At 39.2% G+C, this 18,667-nt stretch overlaps 1 protein-coding gene across 2 annotated transcripts in view; it reads right to left on the bottom strand.

The window, feature by feature from the left end:
• THRB (thyroid hormone receptor beta) overlaps positions 1-18,667 on the bottom strand; it is a 128,652-nt gene that overhangs the window by 45,351 nt on the left and 64,634 nt on the right. For both annotated transcript variants that reach the window (XM_017827445.1, XM_017827444.1), the window contains one exon: positions 8,175-8,239. In XM_017827445.1, coding sequence (XP_017682934.1) covers positions 8,175-8,181 — 7 coding nt within the window. In that variant the 5' untranslated portion in view covers positions 8,182-8,239. The remainder of the gene's footprint in view (positions 1-8,174; positions 8,240-18,667) is intronic.

An 18,667-nucleotide genomic window follows, 5' to 3' on the forward strand; every position in this document is an offset into this window, starting at 1 on the left:
TTTTCATAAACATGTAAATCCTGCCTATGTGCTAAATAAAACCTTTGAAAACATGTGATTTTTTTCCTAAATTTTAAAATATAAAAGTGATAATGCCTATAAGAAAAAATTAGTAGAGTGAGAGAAAGGGACTAACAGATAGAAGTAGTGATGTCTACTGAAACCATCATGTGGTTTTCAGTATTTCAGAATCATGTGTATGTATGTTTGTGGAAGTACACAGAGCCAGGATTATTTAATCCAGTACTGTTGTACTGTTACGTGCTTTAACAGTGGCAATATTATAAAATATTTAAGTATTACATTTTAAAATATGAATTTCAAGACACATTAAATTTCAGTATTTTCAATCTTTTGGACAAAGATTACATCACCATGAAAGAAGAGTGCGCAGATAATTACAATAAAGTTATAAAAGTCTCTAATGTGTAAGAAAAGGCAACATTAAGAAACTCATAATATACAGTGTAATATCTTTATCCTTGTTCTTGATGTATTTTAATGTGCTCCTCTGTGAATCAATGCAATCACTTTTTAAAAACACACTGAATTTCTATTAACTATTAAAGTAATATTACACATATATTTATCTCATCAAGAATCTGAGCTTGACATTATGTGCAAATTTCTAAACATGAGAAAAAATTAATCAGAGAAAAAGAATATTCAGAAAAACATGACAGCTCATCTGTACATTAATCTGTAAGAGGCAGATTCTGAGCACAAAGAAGCAAATGGTTCAGGGTTCGGGGTTTTGGTATGTAATAAAGAGCTGTCTGAAATCCTGTCCTTTGAGAAATGAACAGGAATTGTGTACACCAATATGGAATCTTGTAACAGCTACAGATAAAACAAACATACAGAAAGAAATGAATGACCAAAGCTACAAGGGAAAAAGCAGTAAGATATCAGGATACGCAATGGAACTAGAAACGTGGTGCTAACCAATACAGCCACATAGATGCTACATGCATTTTCCCCTCTCATAGCTCAGTACGACACATGGAAGTTTTTCTGAGAAGATGGTATATCTGAGTACAACAGTTCTGTTCAAACCACAGGGCTCACCTGGCTGCTGTTCTCCAGCAGGAGCCATAAGTGGATACCCAGGGAAGAGTAAGAACAAAGCAAGTATATCTGAGAATTTCCACCAAGAGTCTCACAATCCCCACCTACTTGTCAGCCCAAAGGATTGTCTGAGCCTTTCTAAAATGTAGCAATACCCAACGGATCTCTCTTTGAAGTGCAGCCCAGTCTCCCCTTGTGTACACTTCTTGCATTCAAAACACACTCTGGCAAGGAGTCCCAGTATCTGTCTCTAATGTGCACAACCACCTCCCTCTGTTTGTTTTAAAGCAAGACTGATTTAATGCCCAACAGGCAGCGATCCACCTCTCCTGGACTCATTTTGCAGACTACTGTTTGTGTGAACATGGGGATGTTAATGGATGTTTACTCTCTTGATATTGTGTTAGATAATTCTTTTAATGCCTGGGAATCTACTAAAGTAAAAGTGAGAAGCCAAAACACCATTTTCAGATTATGGATCAAAATACATAAAATAGATCTTTAAAAACATATAAGTTACAGTGAAGCCATTTAGAAAATCACTTAAATCACTTCCACAAATCACTTCAGATCACTATCATCTTTTTCCAAAATCCAGAGTACTGCTTTCCTTGAGCTTTTTTCTTGAGCTTTCAAATCAGTTCACATGTTCTTTCCCCAGTCCCCATCAGATCTTCCACTCCTTCCCAGTGGAGAATGGACAGTAGATTTGGCGATTGCTTACTAACAGCAAAGCCTGTGGATATGTGCACATAATTGAAGCTCTTTCTTTTTTCAAGATCATAAAACATTTCAAGTTATTTTAGTTCTAGAATTCCTTAAAGAGATACCAAGTATCTTGAAATAACACCTCCTGTTGAAGGACTGAGGTTTGAGCAATGGCCAGGTAAAAAAACCAGAAGTACTAAAACTAGCAGTCTTGACAAATATATAATTTGTCAAAGAAAAAAAAAATAAATAAACAAATCAAGTTTGCCCAAGCAATGGAGTCAAAGGTTTCTTCAGTAAGAAAGACAAACTGGGATGTGAGGAGAAAATTCTTCAAAACTTGAAATAAACTCAAGCTTGGTACAAGTCTAAACCATTTTCAGACACAGAACAAAGCAGAAGTGAAAGTCTGGCCTTCATATGTTGCAACATTTACACACTTCCTTGAACATTCATTTTCTTTTATGGTAAGCAGTGTAGCAATTCTGATGCTTTTAAAGAACACAATCAGAAGTGCAGTAAGGGAATGTTAATGGTATTTTGTTTATATGGAAATAACTGAACAGTGCCTGATTGCATCGATCATGTAGTTTACCAACAGCTTTACGATTGGCACAAAAAATTACAGTCCTCTCTCTCTCTAGAACTCAATATAAAGGAGAAGCAGTGTAAGTTCATTGGTCTGACATACAGTTATCAGAAGAACTAAAGAGCAGTCTGTGGTCAGACTTTTGAAGATCATAAAATGGCAGGCTGTAACTCCTGTGGCAGGGAGTGAAGAAGACTTAAAAAACATAGAAGGACATTTTGTGTCCTTTTATTAACTACTTTAAAAGGTTTTTGCCTGCAGAATTAACAATTATGTTTTATATTGACACTGTGCACTCCTTCTAAACTGATGGTAGTTGTGAAACAGAGTAACACGGTCTAAGAATTATACTCAAAATTTCAAACACAGCAGTCTGCTTCCACCAGAAATAAGTTTCAGAATAATGAGTTAGCACAAGAAACAGCTGTGGTTTAAATAAAATTACTATAGAAAGGGACTGAGTATACTGATCGATTATTAAAAACAAAATAGAAAAGGAAAAAAATAGCAGCATTAACATAATGAAAAGTATTTCAGAAAATGACTAGCAAATGCTGCAAAACTAAAAAAATAACACATTCGTTTTCTCTGTTCCTCATGAAATCTAAACCAAACTTGTTTTTTTTTAACCCTCTTGAAAACATCTTATCTGGAAAAAACAGCAGGTATTCCTAAGTTGTAAATACCAAATTTAAACACGTTTAGAAACACAGAGACATAAGATCTTCATGTTTCTCCAAAGAAAAAACCCACTGTTTAGAGAACCTTTTCTTCCCCCATGATGAAAAAGAAAACACAAACATATAGAATTGCATAAAAAATTGAAACATTGCAAAATGTTTTACAGACGACTTGGCTTTTGTATTGATACAGCACTTTTAAAAACATTAAAATTTAAACAAAGAAGGTAAAATTACACCAGAGTGTCTGTAACCTAGAACTTATGAAGTGTGATATTTTTAACTGCATATTCAAAAATATGCTTCTAAGTAATAAGAGCCATCATGGAGTGATTCATAGCTTCATGCAAAAACATCCCACAATATAAATCTTGTTAACCTTTTGAAAATCCCCAAAAGCTCATTACAAAGCTGCTGAATCCTAGTGTAACAAAACCTTATATTAAAGTATTTACTGTCCTTCTAAAAAGTCCATTACTTAAAAGAAATAATACACTTGAGTTGTTGGATTTTATCGTGGTCTGGCAGGCAAAGAAGTGTCAGACAGTGATGCATGTCAAATTAAATTATCCTAGAAAAACCATAATAGAAATTCAGGATAAATAATTTCTCAGTTGATGTTAGACAATAAACTATTCTCCGTCTGAATTAATATCAAGTTTACAGGGTAATGAGCATTACAGTGAAAAGACTCATGAAGAAAATGTGGTACCTTTCCTATCCTATTACTTTTCCCAGTTCTTGGAAACTACATGCAACACCCTTGGACACACTGGTTTTCAAATGGATTTGTTGCACGAAAGCTGATTAAATTTCTTCTCCAAATGAGAGACCTGTTACAAGAAATGTTGCATATTAAATTCTACTTACTGAAAATATGCATTTATGACATTTAAATTATATTCCCCAATGTAAGCACTTAATTTCATTATAATTCCTATCTTGATCTAACTTTACAGTCATTACCGAATAGAACAGTGTTGAGCATAGAAGCACAATGACTGAGTTGATTATGAAACCCTTGAGTAAAAGCAGAGTAAAACGCTGGCCTTGCTGAAGTCAGCGAAAGAGCTGCTGCAGATTTCACTGGCACTACTACTATATTCTTTACATTCACTCTTCATCTGCCATGAAGGTGAAAATAATGAGATTTACTGTATTCTGCAAATATTTTCTAGGTTTTAAAAGCCACTTTTTAATTTCTTCTTCAGTTCTCACTCCAGTAAATAAAGTAAGATGAAGACACGCCTCAGAGGTTGTCCTGCATTTTGGGAGAAAATGTACACAAGGAAGCCTTCAACTTTAGATTATTGCCAGTGAATAGTGATGCTAAAGCCAGAAGCTTCACTACAGTATTAACACAGAAAGAATGTTTTTAATTTACTATGTTACATATTTATTTGAAAGTACTACCTTCTCAATGAGAAAATAATACTTTCCAACTTTTTAATTTTTCTATTCTATCGTGCAAATGTATGACAGAAAGACTTGCACTTATTGCTAAGATAGTACTGATTTTTAAAACGCTTATATCATTTTTTTTCCCATATATTACTCTGTGGGCAGTAATTGTTGGTGCCAACCGTAAAGCTGCGGATGAACAGCTGTTGTTACAGCCCAGAAAGCCAATCATACCCTGGGCTGCACCAAAAGCAGTGTTACCAGCAGGTTGAGGGAGATGATTCGGCCCCTCTACTCTGCTCTCATGAGACCCCACCTGGAGTGCTGCATCCAGCTCTGGGGTCCTCAGCACAGGAAAGACCCGGACCTGTTGGAGTGAGTCCAGAGGAGGACCACCAAGATGATCACAGGGATTGAACAGCACTCCTATGAGGAAAGTTTGAGAATTGAGATTGTTCAGCCCGGAGAAGGGAAAGCTCTGTGGAGACTTTATTGTGGCCTTTCAGTACCTAAAGGGGGCCTATAAGAAAGATGGGGACAAACTTTTTAGCCTGTTGCAATAGGACAAGGGGTAATGGTTTTAAGCTGAAAGAGGGTCGAATTAGACTAGATGTAAGGAAGAAGGTTTTTACAATGAGGGTGTTAAAACACTGGAACAGCTTGTCCAGAGAAGTTGTGGATGCCCCATCCCTGGAAGCATTAACGATGAGGTTGGATGGGGCTCCGAGAAACCTAATCTAGTTGAAGATATCCCTGCTTATTGCAGGGGGTCCCTTCCAACCCAAACCATTCTGTGATTCTGTGATTCTATAAAAGACAACGCACACTTAAAAAAAATCGTGTTTCAAAACAGGAAAGTTAAACTTTCAGGTTTGCTATGTAACATAGCAATCCCTCATCTGAAAACTATTTATTTTACCAAGCTTCAGTTAATGGGAACAGAATGCATCTATCTCAGACATAGTACCCAAAGATATGGTATGTCCAGCTCTCCACCTCCTGAAGAATCCCTTTATCTCGATGTTTGGTCATCATCTGAGTTATGTGTAAATAAAACTGGTTAGGCAAGTTTTGACACCTAGAGTGGCAAAAGTATACTAACAAACACTGTTTACAAAACCTGTAGATCCAGCTTTTCACTTGTCAGCTTCTAATGGCATCAAGTACCCAATATTAGGTGTTAATTAACTCCATCTGTATTGCTGGGTAAACTCTGCATTCTAAGGAAAAGGAAGAGTAGTTTGGACTTCACTTTGAACATCAGCTTTTCAGTTTATCTTTTTGCATGCAAATATTTTACCTGGTACATTAATTTTGCTTTTTATTTTTAATTTTATTCACTCTTAAGTAAGGGCGGCTTCTACACTTCTGAAATCCTTAGATGATACTAATAACTTTGAAGTTCCCAAATAATTTTGACAAACTTGAACTCTCTCTATTAAAAGCAATAACTACATAAAATAATCACACTAGTATGTGTTTTTAAAGCTGAGATGCCAAAATATTTGAAATATTTTTCTTATGGAAACTGCAAATGTAGTACAGCCTAGCTTTACTGTCAAGGCCAAATTCTACAACCTTCTGTCAGAAAAACTTGTCTAGATTGCACTAAAACCTGAAGGCTTTTGGGCAGTGCCTACAACAGGAAAATACATACTGCAGTAAAAATATAACATATGGGCAGAGAAATTAGCTATCAAAAATTCAGAAGAATACAGCCCATTATTTTAGTCAAATGGTTTGGTTTTGGATTAGATTCTGTTCTTATTCCAGTGACTCAGTAACAGAATCTAAAATTCCATTTTCATTCATTAGGAAATGACACCTGTCTGGCTCTGGATGGTGACATTTATGAAGTTTTTATAGAGTCTGAAAGATTTTCATTTCATCCATGCTTCTTTTCACATTCAGACTCATGTAGGGAATGTCATTCCTATAATCAGAAACAGAAAATATGAACTGCTCATAAAGAAAAGTGATGGACATCTACAGCTGTACCAATAGTCATCTTATGATTATTTTCTTTGCACTTTATTTGCTCTGCCCACTTCTTTCAAAAGAAATGTAGAAAATGGAGGTCCTTCCAATTAGGCTTTGTGTTTCACTGAGCTTAGCTGAGCTGCCCTGCCAGGGGCAAGTCCAGTGAGACAGGGCTGGTTACAGTGCTAGTGGAAAATCTCCATAAAACTGCCCTCCACAGGAAGCCACAGACCCAACAGAAAAGGTGGGCACACTGCATTTCCTTCCTCATCTCTTGCCATCACATAGCACAAGCTACTAACTGCTCTCTCCAAAACCACAGCAACATTAAGACCTGACGTAAAATGCCATAAAACACAGTTTAGCATGAGACAGAAGAGAGCACAACGGAGAGCTGGAAGACACCAAGTTATGTGTCAATGATTTAAATTCTTCCAAAACAGGTATTTGCCAAATGAAATCATCATGCCTAGAATGCCTGCAGAACAATGCAAAAACACTCTACCAGGCCCTGCCAATGTAGCCTAAGGATACTAACTCCTTCCTGATCCTCATGCAGTGGTGATGCTAATTCAGAGCCTGACACATCAACTGAGGGTCAGGTTACTCCACTTCATTGCACAAACTGCCTCAATGCCCTCTGTCTCCTTCTTATATTCACCTCCTCTTCAATGGGCAGCAAAGAAACCATAAAACCCCACACCTTTGCATATTATCAAATAATACATTTTATTATAAAAGCATAGATTTAAATAATACTCTGCGTCTCCCCATGAATTTTACCCTCTATCTCATATCTAGAACCCTAAAGTTAGAAGACCAGCTTTGTTGATGAATGAAGCCATTACCACTTGCTGGCCAACGTGAAAGGACGGGAGCCTTCTAGGGGAAAGGAAAGGATATTTGATATGCACAGTCAGTAAAAATAAACTGTCCCTTGAGCATAACACCAGGAATTCAGTCTTGTTGGTTATGACTTTTCCTACATAGCACATGCTACATTTTACAAACAAGCTTTTAAAAGGTCCCATTTATGCATTTGGCTCTTGAAATACACGTTGACAAACAGTATCAGCAGCACATTTTCTTAGGCAATTTCATGAATGCTAAAGCGAATTCTGGAAGTCTGAAATTCTTTGGCTTTCTAGATGATCTCCACTTTGTAAGTACATCTTTCTAGACACCCTGTTCTGGGATTAGATATATGGGGGTTTTGACACAGCTAATTTATGCGTAGGCCTCAAATGCTTTGCAAGTGGCAGGCATAAGATGGCTAAGCAGGATTAAAATGGTTAATGGTCATTTCAACTCTGGATCTTCAGCCCACCTACAGACCTAGTCAATAATTCTCTGAAGAGTACTCGGTAATCTATGTAACATGAGTTTGACTGTCTCACTGTGAAGCTCAGGGGATATATCCATGTTACAAAATAACTTAGGTCAATGTAGTCAGCAGAAACTGTTGGTGTCCTGGCAGTTTCAGCCGGAATGCTGAAGTTGGAATGTGCGTTTAGAACAAAACATAACTACGTTCCTGAAGGAAAATCAAGGAAGAAGAGAGTTTCAACATAAAAATGTCGGGGAAGGTGTGTCCCACATCTCTATACTCTGGGTAGAGGAAGGATTTCTATTCCCAGTACCAATGCATTCAGAATTTGTTAAAGAAGTATTTTGCAGGATGTATTTAATAATAATCACTCCAGCAAAGCAAGAAATATTGCATAGATGCTCTTACGAAATATGATTACCTGACATACTGCTGGGAATTATGGATATGTAATCATTCTTGTCCTTCTTCCGTCACCAATGTCAGCTGCCAAAAAAAAAAGAAAAAAAACCCATGTAATATGTCCATAAATGCACATCTGCAGAATACCATTAGCATTTAAACAGGACGGAATATTTTGGATCTTGAATACCATGTTCCATGTTTAATGGCTTAACACATTCAATTCAAAGCACCTTGCTTAGCTGCATGAGGCAACAAATGCAAATCAAGTCCAAAACACGGTAGACTGGAGGAGCTGTGGATAACAGGGATTTTTGGAAGCAAGGTCTAAAAGCTGGTGGCTACTGATACAGAAAAAAAAATGCTTCTGCCCACTTCATGGAACACTATCTGTAAGTATTATATGTCACCTTAGGAGCTAACTGGTTTTTACTTAACAGTTGCTAATGATACATGCCCATTACTCTCAGGTTCAGTAAGAACAGAGAATACAAAGGAATTAGAAATTCTGTGTCTACAGTTACACCGATTCTTCTTCAATCATTTGAAATCCAAAAATCTATAAACTTTTACAAAGTTCTGAGACTTAAATAGTAATTTTGCTCATTTGGTAGAAAACTAATTTATATGTACTTACTACTTTTGCACAGCATCATCATCTCTTTTATTAAGAAGATAACTGCAGCTGTGAAGAACTGAATTTGGCATTTTAAAGTGTTGGTTTTAATATTTAGATTATGTCCCCCATTCATATGACCATACACACACACTGGCATTAACTTTTTGTCTGTTTGGTAGCAAAGATTGAAGCCCTGCAAGCTCATTTAGTGTCAGGAGAGAAAGTCATGGATATAAGTTACAACATCTTCCTTCAGCAGTATTGGTATTTATACCAGACATCACGTTTTTCACACAGAGGCATAGCAGGCAGCATGCCCTTGTTCTGCCCAAAACAGAGTGCCCAGCTGGATGATCCCGGCTCGCTCCCTAGTTTAAGCACCAACAATCCAATCCAAGCGGAGACAATCCTGAAGGTATTACTCCAGAATAGAGACAAGATCTCATTAGAATTTTTAAGTAAGAAATCCCGGGCCTACAAGTGACCCCACTAATGCCTGTGGAAAATTAGTTTGAGAACAGTCACGTTCTCTGGAATATCATCCCCCTGTATTCGGAACTTGTGAGGCTGCACCTTGAGTTCTGCATTCAGTTTTGGGCCCCTCACTTCAAAAGACATTGAGGTGCTGGGGTGCGTCCAGAGAAGGGCAACAAGGCTCATGAAAGGTCTACAAAACATGTCCTATGAGGAATGGTTGAGGGAGCTGTGTTTGTTTATCCTCGAGAAGAAGGGCCTCCGAGGGGCCTTACTGCTCTCTACAACTGCCTGAAAGGAGGCTGTAGTGAGGTGGGGGTTGGCCTCTCTTCTACCCTGCCTGCAGTGAGAGGACCAGAGGAAATGACTTTAAGCTAAGACAGGGGAGATTCAGATTAGATATTTAGATATTAGAAAAATTTTTTTCCTGTTAGGGTGGTCAGGCATTGGAATGGGTTGCCCAGGGAGGTGGTGGAGTCACCATCTCTGGAGGCATTTACGAGGTGTCTGAATCTAGCACTGAGTGATGTGGTTTACAGTTTACAGGGGGAGTGCAGGGTGGATGGTTGGACTGGATGATCTTAAAGGTCTCTTCCAACCTTGATGATTCTATGATTCTATGATCAGGAAAGACCTGCCTTTTAATGTTAGCGTATTTCCACATTTTACAGTGGAAACAGAACCTCTCCTAGATTGTCCCAATCACCATCTTATGGTAAGAAACTGTCCTTTGGTCTTGTTAATGAGCTTTCGGCTTTTATTTCTCTCCGTCCATTAAGTGCCACAGCCCTGCCTGTATTTCCTCTTGGTCACTGCCTCCTCACACGAGGAGCCTTTCCCTGCCTTGTCCTTAAAATAAATATCCTCCCCCAACAGCAGGCTGAAAGAACATCGAGTGCATCTGCTCTATTTAGGCAGGGACTACATCACCACCAGAATGGGAAAGCAGGTGAGCTGCAGTCCCGGGTAATTAATGTATCTGGGACGCAGCCCCGCCTTTCCACCTAAGCCCATCACCCCCGCCCCCGGAACCGAGAGTCCTCTCGGGCGCTCCCACACCCGGGGCTCCGCACGGGCTACACAAGGTGTTGTCCCTCGCTCGCCCCCAGGTGCTGCTTCGCTCCCCGCTACTCGAGACGGAGTGGAAACCAGCGCCATAGCCCGCGCCCACAACACCCCAGCTGCCTGGCCGGGAGGCGCAGGGAAGCGCCGGGAAGCGCCGCAGCTTCCCCGCCCTCCCGGAGGCAGGAAGGAACACGCCCCGCCGGGCCCCGCGGCGCGGAGCGGCAGCGCGCTCTGGCGGCCGCGGCACAGCCGGGAGCGCTACTCCCTGTCTGTATCACTCCATACCTCGTTACCTTAACTGGACACGTCTGGATAGATCTTTAAACTAAATTAACTGCTACTCCGAAAGTCGGAATTGTTCATGATTATAAAAAACCAAGCACAACACACACACACACGCGGCCTCCGCTCTCCTCCAATAAACCCCAAACACATCCCTCCTGTCCCGTAAATAAAAAAAAAGAAGAAAGGGGGGAAAAAAACACCCCAAACCCACAATCATAGAATATCCTGGGTTGGAAAAGACCCACAAGGACCATTGAAGTTGATCTCCTGGCCCTGCACAGGACAACCCCAGGGATATGATCCTGATGGGTTCCTTCCAACTCAGCATATTCCATGATTCAGTGAATCACAGCATTTGCCTGAGAGCACTGCCTCAGGCTCCTTGAGCTCTGGCAGCCTCAGGGCTGTGACCACTTCCCTGGGGAGCCTGTTCCAGTGCCCGACCACCCGCTGGGTGAAGAACCTTTTCCTGATATCCAACCTAAAACTCCCAATATGGCTTCATGCCATTCCCTCAGGTCCTGTCACTGGTCACCAGAGAGGAAAAAGAAAAAATATGCACCGATTTCTTTTTTCCTTTCTCTATTTCCTAATCATCTGAAATTATTTCTCTCTACAGTATCTTATACTTAATGGAAATTACTAATTTCAGTACATAATGTTCACTCTATTTTCAAGAACTGTTGTTCAGTACAAACAACAGAACCAGAGGGGATGATACAAGGTCTTTTTTGCTACTGACATCTTGTGGAACTTCAGAATTCTTCACAGTCTGTCAATCAAGAGATACAAGGATACAAATTTAGATCAGGCCTCCAATTAAAATCAGACCCATCCCGCCATGCCATGGGATGCTGTGAACCTCAACAATAAGCCATTTCCCAGAATTTAATTGTGGTTTGGTGACTCAGTGACATATAAGTGCTCTTGAAGTAAACAATTGAATGTTTTAAACAAAAATTCTGTCCCTCCTGTAAATAATTAGTTACTAAACCTAAAATTATTGGATTTGCACCAATCTGTTAGAAAGGAGGATTAAAAAATTGAGAAATACAATGTTCTTCAATGAATTCTGCATAAAAATTCCAGCTATCCTGGGAGTTTTGCCATTTTCCCTGATGAGACTAGAACTTGGCATAAAGGCAGCTGTCACTTGTATAAAAAAACTAATTACAAAATGACTGTAAGAAAAGATAGTCTTTTGTTTAAAGCATTACACTAACGTATCTAGCTTTGGCAGTCTTCTTGTGTACCACAGTTTAAAATGGAGAGTTTGCATCCTCTTTTTCCCCTCATAACTGTCTAGAATTTAAGTTTCTTGGAGCAGGTCTTGATGCTGCTATGTGAATGTACATCATCTCCCTCATCTAGCATCTCCGCTAGGTAAATTTAGCAACTGCCAAAGGATATACAGTAACTGAGCCCATTTGTAATACCTGCTTAATACCTGCTTTGTACCTGACAGTGATTTTAATAATCTTCCCAAGTGTACTGAGATGTTTTCAAAAAGATGCTTTTATACCACACTTTATATGCCAGAAGTAATTCCCATTTTTCATTCCAAGGAATGTGGCACACAGATGGAAACACTGTGGAAGTACAGTAGTATTTATCCATTCTGGAAGTACAGTAGTATTTATCCATTCTGGCACCCAAAACCTTGACAGTCTTCTGAAGGTGCAACACAGTTGCTACTTCAAATGAGCGAGATTAAGTGGTGTCTATGTTAATTATAGCCAGTTCCTCTTGAAGGCATAGTTGTGGAAGGTGTTGGAGGAAATCAGATTCTTTTTCAGAGTCTGCAGCTAAAAAGCACATGACCAGGCACAAGTGGGAAAGATGCGCATGAGTCACAGACGATACTCCACTACATCGGGCCAATAACGTCTGGTAGTCTTCCCGGACATTGCAGAGTAAGTTTCGTTCTTGCCAGAAGTGACACAATTTTCATGGCTAAGCTTTGCTAACGTCACAGGGAAGAGGGAACAGGCTTTGTTAGATTATCTGTTGTGTGTTGAGCACTTATTTGCCCAAAAAGAGATACCCAAGGTCTCACGGCTCTGAGTCACAAGCCCTATGCACGCAGCACCAATTCAGAGGCTGCTATCTCACATCCCACGTGATCTCCCTTCTAGAGAGTTGAGGCAGCAGAGTGGACAGTGTGCTCCTTCTCCATCGCTGGAGTTCAACTCTACTTCTTCTTTTTTTTTTTTTTTTTAATGAGGTAGTCTTTACCTTAATATTGGATACCACTAATAAAGGTAGCAAAATGTTTATTCTGCCTTGATACTGAGTTGTGTCTCAGATCTACAGCTCTGCACCAGGAAAAGAATATTTTATACTGCCTCAAAATAAAAAAATAGAAGACATCTTTGGGATCTTCAGATCCTCTGGCCTGAAAAGGTGATATTTGGAATTAATTCTCAGGCTTTGGTCTCCAGTCTAGAAAAACTGTCCAGCCACAGTGCCAGTTACTGCACCTACTTACTTTTTCCATAATGAGAGGTGATTAACCAATTAGCATTAATCAATATGGTTAAGTGTTCTCCCATGCTCACCAAGTGCCTTCTCCTTCATGCAGCTGCACTGGATTAACCAATGGCTGTACAAAAGGAGTACGCTGCTCAGGGGATGAAGGTGTTTTTGACCTTATTCTGATGCTTCAGGTTTAGATGGTGGCTGCCAGTCTCCTCTAAGCCAGGGGCATGATAATTCTGTGGTTTGAATCCTGGTTCCTGTCCATACCATGAACCGCACACTTCTTCACAAGCCTCAGGCTTCCCTTCCCACTCACCAAGCGGCTGCACAGAAAGGACAAGCACTGCTGCCTCCTGTCTCTTCTCAAGGCAGGAACAGGTGGGAAAAGGGATTTTGCACCTTTCAGAAGCATTGACAAACCACCTGCCTCTTTGCTGGACTGCCCCTTGACATCCCCTTTTAAAAGCCAGAGGGAGGGCCATGGGGCAACCTGGCTCATTCACTCAAGTCCCTCCTGTAACCCTACCTGCAACAGCCAATGCCTCTGGCTTATCCCTGGTACTCTTATACAACACTCTTACACAAAATTTGCCGCTTTGCTTCTGGCTCACCAGGAGCTGGGCTGCCTCCAGGGAGGGGAGCCTTGTGCCGAGAAGAGGGGAGGGCTGCTGGCAGACCTGGGGATGGGTGGGAGCCTGCCCAGGTCCTGGGATGCGGGAGGCAGCTGGCGAGGACACAGAGCAGGATAGCAAAGCATGTAGCTTTTGTAACAGGGTGCAGAGGGAAAGCTCCATCACAGTCAGAGCAAGCCCCCCAGGACTCCAGCCCCTCATGCCCTTCCTTCCACAAATTATGGTACTTCTGTTTTTCTTGAGGGCTGTCTTGGCTTGGGGGTGATGAATTATGGGATGAATCATCTGAATATTTTGTTCTGCAAACTCCCTCCATGAAAGCTGCTCTTACTTTGAACTTCATCTTTAGTGAAAAACCCAGAGTAGCAACTTCGGATCAGGAAAAATTAGAAGGTACCCATATATAGGCTGCATTGATGCCTAACTGAACTTTAAAGTTTATTTCAATATTTAATGGGAAAGCAAAATTACTATTTTAGAGCAAGTTATAGAGAGGATTTTGTACTAATATATATTCAGGGAAAAAATGTACCAGACTATGGCTTATGGTACACAATATCTATATAATGAGCCAGTGGTATTCGCTCCCTCGCAAAACATAATGAATAACTTGCACTGTATGAGAAATAAAAATCTCTCTAGTTTTCCAGATACATTTAATGAAAAGCCCCCATCAGAACTGGCTTGTAGGCACAAGCTCAGAAGTGGACTTTGACTCATGCTTTTTATTGCTAGTCTAGCTCAATTCATGAGGACACAAAAACATGCAATAAAGCAAAAAAGGAAAACCACAGTGCACTATTTGTATAGGCATTTGCAGTCTATTCTGAAACGCAAGAACAAAAAGGCAAAGAGCTTTCTAATAGGAACGTCCAGTAGTTCTGTGTAACATCCTCCTCACACAGACTCAACACGTGCTTAGCTCTGTGCAGGCATCAGCAGATTTTTTACAGCATGAAAGCCAGAAAATTTTTATATGCAGACAAGAAGTCTCACAAAAGATAACAGTAACTTCACTGCTTTACAGGTTTTTGAAAGCTCTCGTGTTCAATAAGCAGATCTGCAGGATGAACAATACTAATTTAGATGGACAAACTAATTCTTCCCATAGTCCCATTGTGAGGCTTTGGATCTGGCATATGGTTTGTAGGACAGGCTGATAAAGCTGTTGATTTCAACCTAGCTACAAAAAAATAGACCCAGCACCACAAAATGAAGTAATGTAAGACAAAAACAAGATAAAAGTTGTTTTTATGATTTCATCAGAACTTATTGGCTTACTGTATTGGGGAAAATATATCTTTTTATAAGATAATGGAAAATATAATAATGCATTTCTTCATAGCCAAAAAGAAAAGGAGTTTTAGCATTTCTGTCTGTTTCCCAGTAGCCTGAACAGATTAGAAAGGAGGTTTCATTGAAAGAACGTGGAGGAAGACTGTAACATTACCTTTAAACCACCTGGTCATCAAGTAGAAAACAGAACATGTAATTCTTCTCTCTCCCTGTACTTACAGAAATGAGTAATGTTATCTCAGAGTATCTCAAATCACTTACTATTATGACCTGGAGCTGCTGACTGGCCCTAAGATGTAAAGGCTCTAAGAAATCTACTTATATGAAGCTTAAAATTCGGTCAGCATAATGGTCTTCAGCCTTCTCTTCCTTTACTTCATCCCCTTACAGAAATGTCAGCTCTTCTAGCACTTTGCTTTGGCCTACTACATGTGTACACAGGAGGGCATGAGAGGAGCACAGAACTGGAGGCAGCCCTGTTTAGCCACTATTTTGATAGTCAGGGATTTACTCCCTGTGAGAGACTTCCTTAACATGAAGCATTATGGTGCAAACTAGCCAGATTTGCCAAAGAGTAGTTGATCGGTAACTGTGAATTAAGTGATGTTTACATCATTAAAGATTTAAGCCTTAATTCACAAAGACCTCTACAGACTTGAATAAATATCCAGCTGAGCAAGGATCCTGGAGGGCCGAGAATGATAGAAAAGTAAAGGAGATAATATAAAAGATCTCTAATTTGAGTCAGTATTCCAGTGTTTTTTTGAGACACTTCATAGCTTATATGTTCGTTCCCCAGCATATGTGTATTCAGACAACAGCTTTGACATAAACCTTTTCTTGTTTATCTGTTTTGTTCCATAGTCTCAGGAAACATTAGCTCTCCCTGAAATTTCAACAAGGGGCAGTTTATCTTCAATGCTAATTTCTCTTATTAACTACTTTCAAGTGTGTATTAGACAAAGGCTGTCTTGAATTACCTACCCAGTAAGTCTCTGCAACTAACTAACATCAGATAATCTCAGAGACAATAAATTTCAAAAACTTTCCTTAAAACTGATTTCCCCCCCCTTATGATGAAATTGATCACGAAAAAGAATACTTTCTAAATGTCAAGAGGGGAGGTACCTGGATGAATCTTGTTAGCACGAATGCATTTTGTCAATGCATCTTATATATGCTGTGCCTAAAAAATCAGTGAAGCAGAAATGAATATGTTCTAATCTACAAATGTCACTCTGAATAGGGATAAATATTACCCTAAAGATTGGTACTGGCATTTGTTTGAGCTATTTTCAGGGATTCAAATATGAACAGCAGAATTAATGCAGCTTTAGGCTTTCTGCTATTCTTAAACAGGGCTTCAGAAAGTCACCACTTAGTTGAAAAATAAATTCTCAATACTGAAAAATTGTTATCTACATTTCAGGTTTTGATTTACAGTGTGAAAGAAAGTACATCGAACTTTGCAGAAAACCTTGGAAAAGAAAACAAGAGATGCTGTTACAGCTACGGATTTATCCCCATGGGCTTTGTATATTGTGTGACTTGATGAGTTTCCAAACCTGATTCTATTTTTCCTAAAAACTGATAGCTGAATTGCCAAACTACTAAATTCTGAAATGTATGGCTTAAATTCAATTATAACTGGGGGAAAATTTTGAAGATGCTGATTTTCAACAAAACTGAAGTAACAGACCAGAAGAAGAAGTTAGTTGTTTTCTGAAATCTGTATCCCTAGCTAGCAAAAGCTATGGTGTGTGAATAAAGACTAGCTAAAAATCTGTGCAGAACCTTTCTACAAGTTGAACTGGCAGTCCTGGAGCCTCTGCCTGCTGCTGCAGAAGCAGCTCAAGGGAAATGGGCATCAGAGAGTTGATGACAGTCGATGACGCACCAGAAGAGGACAGTGCATTTCTGCATGTGTAGGTTCAGGCCTTACGTCGAGCAGTAAAGCAGAAAATATCCCTGAAGGCATGTTGAAGGCACACCAGAGACACAAAAAAGTATGAATAATAGAAAAGGGAGGGACAGATAAGTAAAGTTAAATGATTAAGGGGCTGGACTGACATATCTCTGTTGAGAGTTAACTACGGCATGGTGAAGTGACAGGGAAGTGAGGACAGGATAACCACGCTCAAAAGAGAGCAAGGAATGATAGGAGAATGTGACTGTTAGGGAAATGTTGGTTAAATTACGCTAATGCTTACTGGTGGACATGTAATTATGTTAGAGAGTAGCTATATTTGAAAAGAAAAATTCCTGCCTGGTTTTAATTGATATTTTGAAATGGAGAACTCCATATTGCTATTTCTGAGGTTTACCCAAAAGCTTATTTTTCAAAAGAAAAAATTCAATGACTTCAGTAACAATTAGGCTCAAATTGGAGAAAGCTTTCTGCAAATGACCCCTCTGAAAATAAAACCCATAAGTTTTATAGATACATAGATATATTTATAATTATTATAAATAATTTAAGAGTTTCAAGTTACCTTGCAATAAGCTAGTGATCATAAAATATGACTGTATTAAAACTATCTAAAAGCCCTTTGCTTCTGGTTTTGGGCAGACAAGAGTCATGGAGAGAAGGAATAATACTTGTGAAAATGAAGTAGAAGCTCTTATTTTGCTTATTTTAACAGAAAATGGCCTGCATCCTCTGTAATGGCTTTGTCTATATAACCAGCACCACATGAAGTTAACTGGATTTGAGCTGAGGATTTTCACAGCTCAGAAGTTACCTTATTCAAAGTCCTGTTCCTTTTTAACCTCTTTTCTTTTTTTTTTCTTTTTTTTTTTTTGAGAATAAACACATTACGGAATTTTCCCAACTAAACAATTCACTGATTTACTCTTTAAGGCAGGCAGGGTTTCCTAAGAGGTATGTTCTAACCTCTTATCACTTCTTATATCCTTTTTCCTGATCTCCTTGGGGCTCCAGTGCAGACAGAGGAGAGGACAAATACTTCTTCTCAGAAGACGTATATATCCTCATATTAAGTACAAACATTATAGATGGATACCTACTTTTGTGAGCAGACTGGAAACAAATCACATAGCCTAAGTGTTAACAATGGCCTTTCATATGTCCAATAAAACGTGATTTCTCTTCTTTGTTTTTTTTAGACCTCTCTTCTTGTTTGCTGCCTCATTTACAGCTAACAGTAATAGAATTAAGCCCCGAAATTAAAAGAAAAAGTTTAATCGCTGATGATTTCGCTATCTCTCCCAAGCAAACAACAAAAGTCCACAACCTTTTAACCTTTTCCATCCTATTTACTAATTACTTATTTTCTAATTAACCCATTATGCATCTGTCAGTGTGTTTTAAATTAAATCACTTTAATTGCTAGTAAGTAGGGTTTATTTAGTTCCTGGTATGGCTGTACGGGGTCATGAGTGTGGGGAGCTGTTGAACCACTCTGAGTTACAGGTGGCTCTGCAAAACTGCTGAAGTTGCTGAAGATAAAGAGGAGTTAAGCTGCTTTCCTTAGGTGATTTGATTTTAATGTCTACTGGCATATTTCTAATGGATGAAAGTTTACTGCAAATACGGAAGGGCATTTTTATTCCTAGTATATAGATCACATCAGACATTGTTTCTTGAAATAATTTTTAATAAAGGAATAATTATGCTAATAGTTTTAGGAAACGCCTATAACC

This window comes from Lepidothrix coronata, unplaced genomic scaffold, assembly GCF_001604755.1.
Source record: "Lepidothrix coronata isolate B3197 unplaced genomic scaffold, Lepidothrix_coronata-1.0 Scaffold139, whole genome shotgun sequence".
NCBI lineage: Eukaryota > Metazoa > Chordata > Aves > Passeriformes > Pipridae > Lepidothrix > Lepidothrix coronata.